The following is a 4,326-nucleotide window of genomic DNA, read 5'->3' as shown; positions in this document are numbered from 1 at the left end:
ACATTTATAATTGTTAATATTCTACATATACACTCAAAAATCAATGTTAATATTGCACCTATATGAATGAGAAATATAATGTTTCAATACATGATTTATTGATATTATAAAGTATATGTATATTATATTTGCATTATGCATAAACAAAGAAGCGACCCGTGCAAGTGCACGGGTACACTGCTAGTTTTAAATGAAAATTGACCAATATGACTAGTACGGCTCAATTGAAAACAGCTTATATAATAACTGCTTTTGACCAATATAATTGCATGAGAGAGGTATTGGGACGGGTACATAATGATACATAATTACTGAAATTTTTCAGCAGATATGGAAAACAGACAACATTCATGTACACATGATGCTTGTTTTAATGCTGGTTCCTTATAAAGGAATCCACAAAGTACACTTCCTTCAACATTTCTAATTCTATTTATCAAATTCCAGGCTGATAGAAAACTACGGAATCTTTTATGCTATCTTACTATCAAAGGTTGCAAGAATGAGGTTCTCATGCCAATGAATTAGGAAACAAGAAAATCACTTCTCTCTTGGGGGATATGAACCAATTCTAGCATTCTTTTTTCTAAACTGTCTTCTTTGAATTAAACTATACCAAAGTACCAAAACCACATGAGCAGTTAGGCCTTAAGAATGATAAAATAAGGAAAACAGATGCATTCAAACCTTTAACAAAACAAAAATACTATTTGGTTGGTTAAGTAGTGGATATCACGTATCTTCTTGGGTAAGATTATGATCTCTACTGCCATTTTTGCTCTTATGTAATCAAGTGGGGGAAAAGGATATAGACAAGAATTTTATCAGTGAATTCAAACAACATTTGTGAAATTCCATTTTCAACCCGTATGTCTATGTCTCTCCTACACATGACCATAAGAGAAAAATGACATAAGAGAATCCTAAACCCTTTAATCTTTGACCTTTCAAATTCTCTAGTATTAACTTCTAGCATTTTTGTTTCAACAGTTTTGAATTAAAGAGTACTTAGTGGGGTTGAAGCTGAATACATCATCAACAATGGATACTTGGCATGTATACGTGCAAGAAACAACTATGGAACCTAATTGAACGGGCTAATACTAAACTTGAATAGTTTGAACATGCCTGAGCAGAAGCATCTTAGAAGTTATGCTAATGGGAAAACGTTAGAGGTTGTACGGTGCGCTATAAATAGCAAAGTTGTCCTAAAGTTATCTGCAATAAATGTACAACAGTGCTTATGAATAATCTACCAAAAAGGTGGAAGAATGAAATTTGGGATATCTCCAAATGTGTGAAGACTTATCTGCATCAGTAGCTAAGGCGAACATGGTTTTATTCAGAAGCTCCACACAAACGATAGCTGCATAAATTTAATCAAAAGGGGAAGCATAGGAAACACTTTATTATACCTCTAGCCATGTGATGTGAGGCTCCTAAAATTGAACAAGTGTTGAAACTTTCTGATGACTAGAATGGATGGCTTCAGCTCACAGAATTGCCCCGTTTCCAATTTACGAAAGGAACACCAGACACAACCCGCTGGGCATATTCCTCATACTGTTTTCCAAAAAACTGAACCAAAAAGTACTCTTCATATACAATCCGCTTAGCAAAGAAGTGCCAGACAACAACTGCAAATACAACAGTTGAAATGGGATTGCAAAGCATTATTTGAGTTCCAACGGCCCAGAGGAGGAAACCAGAGTACCCTGGATGACGAATAAACCCATATATACCATGAGTTACAAGGCGATGACGATCATCGTGACGAGTCCTTATGAGATGAGTAAAGGCCCGCCCTGCCGTGGTGACTGCCATCTTCCTTATAATTTCCCCAATCACAACCATAGCCAAGCCCAAATGACTGATAATCCGCTGTTTCTTCAACTCAGGAAATAAAACAGACTCACTCAAGTATTCCAACAGAGAAAAGATCATTGCAAGAATATAGTGTTTGCTGATCAAAAGGGAGCTCAGAGAAACATTGGATCTCCCGTGAAAGACGAGTGCTAGAACATATTCAGAAGAGTGAAAAAAGATTACAGCAATGAGAAACTGTGACAATTCGGTGGAAAATATTTCTGTCATTTTAATTAATGGATGCCAAATTGCCAATGCACAGAAATCTGACCTGAAAAAACAGAGGCAGCACAGACAAGTAAAACTAATGTACGAAAATCGTAGTTGTAATTACTAGTTCCATTCGACAAACTCGAGACATAGTTACACAATTCTCTCAGTAACCCCACGAGCCATGTACCATGTCCCACCTATTAATTCACGATAATTCACAATATAAAGAAATAATTGTGATAATTCCACTACACTCAATGGATCCATTTCTATCAATCCAAACATAGTCCTTAAACATCATAAAACAAAGAAAATGGAAACAAAATACATACATAAGATAGCAAGATCAATTATTTAGGCATGAGATGAGATAAATCACTAAAATCATATAGGTATTGGGTCGCATAATATTCAACTTCTTAACCATTATCGATTTAGAAAAATCATTAAGAAAAGAAAAAGGAGCAAATAGTAAAGTACACAAACTCCAAAATCAAATTCAAAACAGAGTGAGTTTGTGATTAAAGGAATAAATTACCGTCAAATTCGGAATGAGGCTATGTGCGGCGTTGCATCAACATGAAATGCGCGATTCTCAGCGTTAACTGCAACTCGAATCAATTGTAAGAGGGAAAACCCTAACACTTCCGATGATGATATATTCAATTTTATAAATAAACGGAAAATATTATCTTGTGAAATAATATAAAGTTTGGGAATCTTAATTAAGGACTCTTGTTATTTATAGGTAAAATTTGGGTGGAGAGATTTAAACTCATACACTCATGCAACTTTATGCTTTTAGCCTAATAATAACTAATTGTACATGACAATTGCAGTATGTAAGTTGGAATATAAACTAGTAGTAAGAGTAAAATAAAACAAAAATAATACTCATGATAAAACTATATGTTATTAATAAATGAAATAGACAATTAGATAGCATAAATTAGTTTATTCCATTTTAATCTTTTAATACTTTATATTTTCAAGTTAAATCTTATTATCTATTTAAAATTAAATTTATTACTATCACTTGTAATAAACTTATATTTGTATTTTATTTTTAAAATTTATGTCTATATACTTTTATTTATGAAAATAGTAATATATAGTATTTATGTAATATATGAATTCTTTAATAATAATTGTTTTAAACAAATTTATAGTATAACATTAACCAACAAACCTTCATTAAAATATAAAGAGATGAAAGTTGTATCTCATTAAAACAAATAATTCTTGAAAAGTTAAATTGTTCTTTAGACTCGTATTCATCCTTGTCTCCTTGGTCAAAAAGAAATTTTGGATCAATCGAAAAAGACTCTTATGAAAGGAAATGGTCAATGATGTTTGCTATTATATAGTATGGTTATGCTGGAAGAATACAAACAATTTGATTTTCAATGCCAAAACAAACTTTCCTCTAAACCTAAGATTTCAAGTTTGATCCACTGCAATCATATTCTTAGATCATCTTAATTTAATTTCCTATATTTTTCTTCATTTTCAAATATAGCTTCCTTTATTATGATACTTGTAAGACGAATGTGCCCCAATTAATGATCATCTTAATTTAATTACTAGTATTCTCCTTTTGTTTAGTTTTCTCTGGATGCAAGTGAACATACATGCCCTGCTTATTTCCCAAAAATCACTTGCATAAATAAATTAGCTTTTTATTCCCACCATCACACATAATTGGAAGCAAAGTGTGATACATTATTTATGGTTGGTGTCACATACAATAAGGCTTTACCCATTTGGCAAAATCATCTAGTTTCAAATCAATCTTGTTAGTAAATACATAAATATATTAATTAAAATAAGCAAGTTTGTTGTAGTATTGGCAATTAGGATCACTCTTATCCATATATTGTCTGCTTAAATTATGAAGGACATGTACATCTCCATTTGCAAATGGAGCATGGAATATCATATCATGATCACCCTAAATATGTGCAGGGTGAGCTTATGGGCCACTGTTCCTATCCGGCGAACCAAAGGTCATGTTTAGACGCCGAGGTGGCCCCACTTGTTGGGACCACCGAAGTTGACCCAGGGGACAGCATGCCTTCCGTACTCCACCAACCTACCTGCCAGCACGACAGACGGGTTGCAGAACGGGAGCCTAACCAACCACAGGCTAGAAGACAAGAAGGGCACAGTGTACGATCCTGCAGACCGCCTGACACGGGAAAAGCAGCTCCTGACAACACCTTTGGTCGGCCACGCGTTGCACCACCA

General features: G+C 33.9%; 1 protein-coding gene across 2 annotated transcripts; it reads right to left on the bottom strand.

The window, feature by feature from the left end:
* Nucleotides 1-975: 975 nt before the first annotated feature.
* On the bottom strand, nt 976-2,793 carry LOC109339638 (probable protein-S-isoprenylcysteine O-methyltransferase). Of its 2 annotated transcripts, XR_002106690.1 has the most exons (3): nt 2,618-2,793; nt 1,416-2,137; nt 976-1,218 (listed from the first exon to the last, which is right to left on the bottom strand). XR_002106690.1 is itself a non-coding variant. In XM_019577109.1 (2 exons), exon 2 carries the CDS (start codon nt 2,092-2,094, stop codon nt 1,489-1,491), a length of 606 nt encoding a protein of 201 aa, XP_019432654.1. In that variant the 5' UTR covers nt 2,095-2,137; nt 2,618-2,793; the 3' UTR covers nt 976-1,488. The 2 variants fall into 2 exon arrangements, 1 of the variants encoding a protein (XP_019432654.1); XM_019577109.1 differs by having other exon boundaries at nt 976-2,137.
* Between the last annotated feature and the right edge of the window lie 1,533 nt (nt 2,794-4,326).

This window comes from Lupinus angustifolius, unplaced genomic scaffold (genome assembly GCF_001865875.1).
Source record: "Lupinus angustifolius cultivar Tanjil unplaced genomic scaffold, LupAngTanjil_v1.0 Scaffold_85_93, whole genome shotgun sequence".
In the NCBI taxonomy this organism is placed as follows: Eukaryota; Viridiplantae; Streptophyta; class Magnoliopsida; order Fabales; family Fabaceae; genus Lupinus; species Lupinus angustifolius.
This window is presented reverse-complemented; position numbering and strand designations above follow the sequence as displayed.

Excerpts from the sequence above, each read along its gene's own strand:
- LOC109339638 (XM_019577109.1), bottom strand. The coding sequence starts at position 2,094 with ATGACAGAAATATTTTCCACCGAATTGTCACAGTTTCTCATTGCTGTA.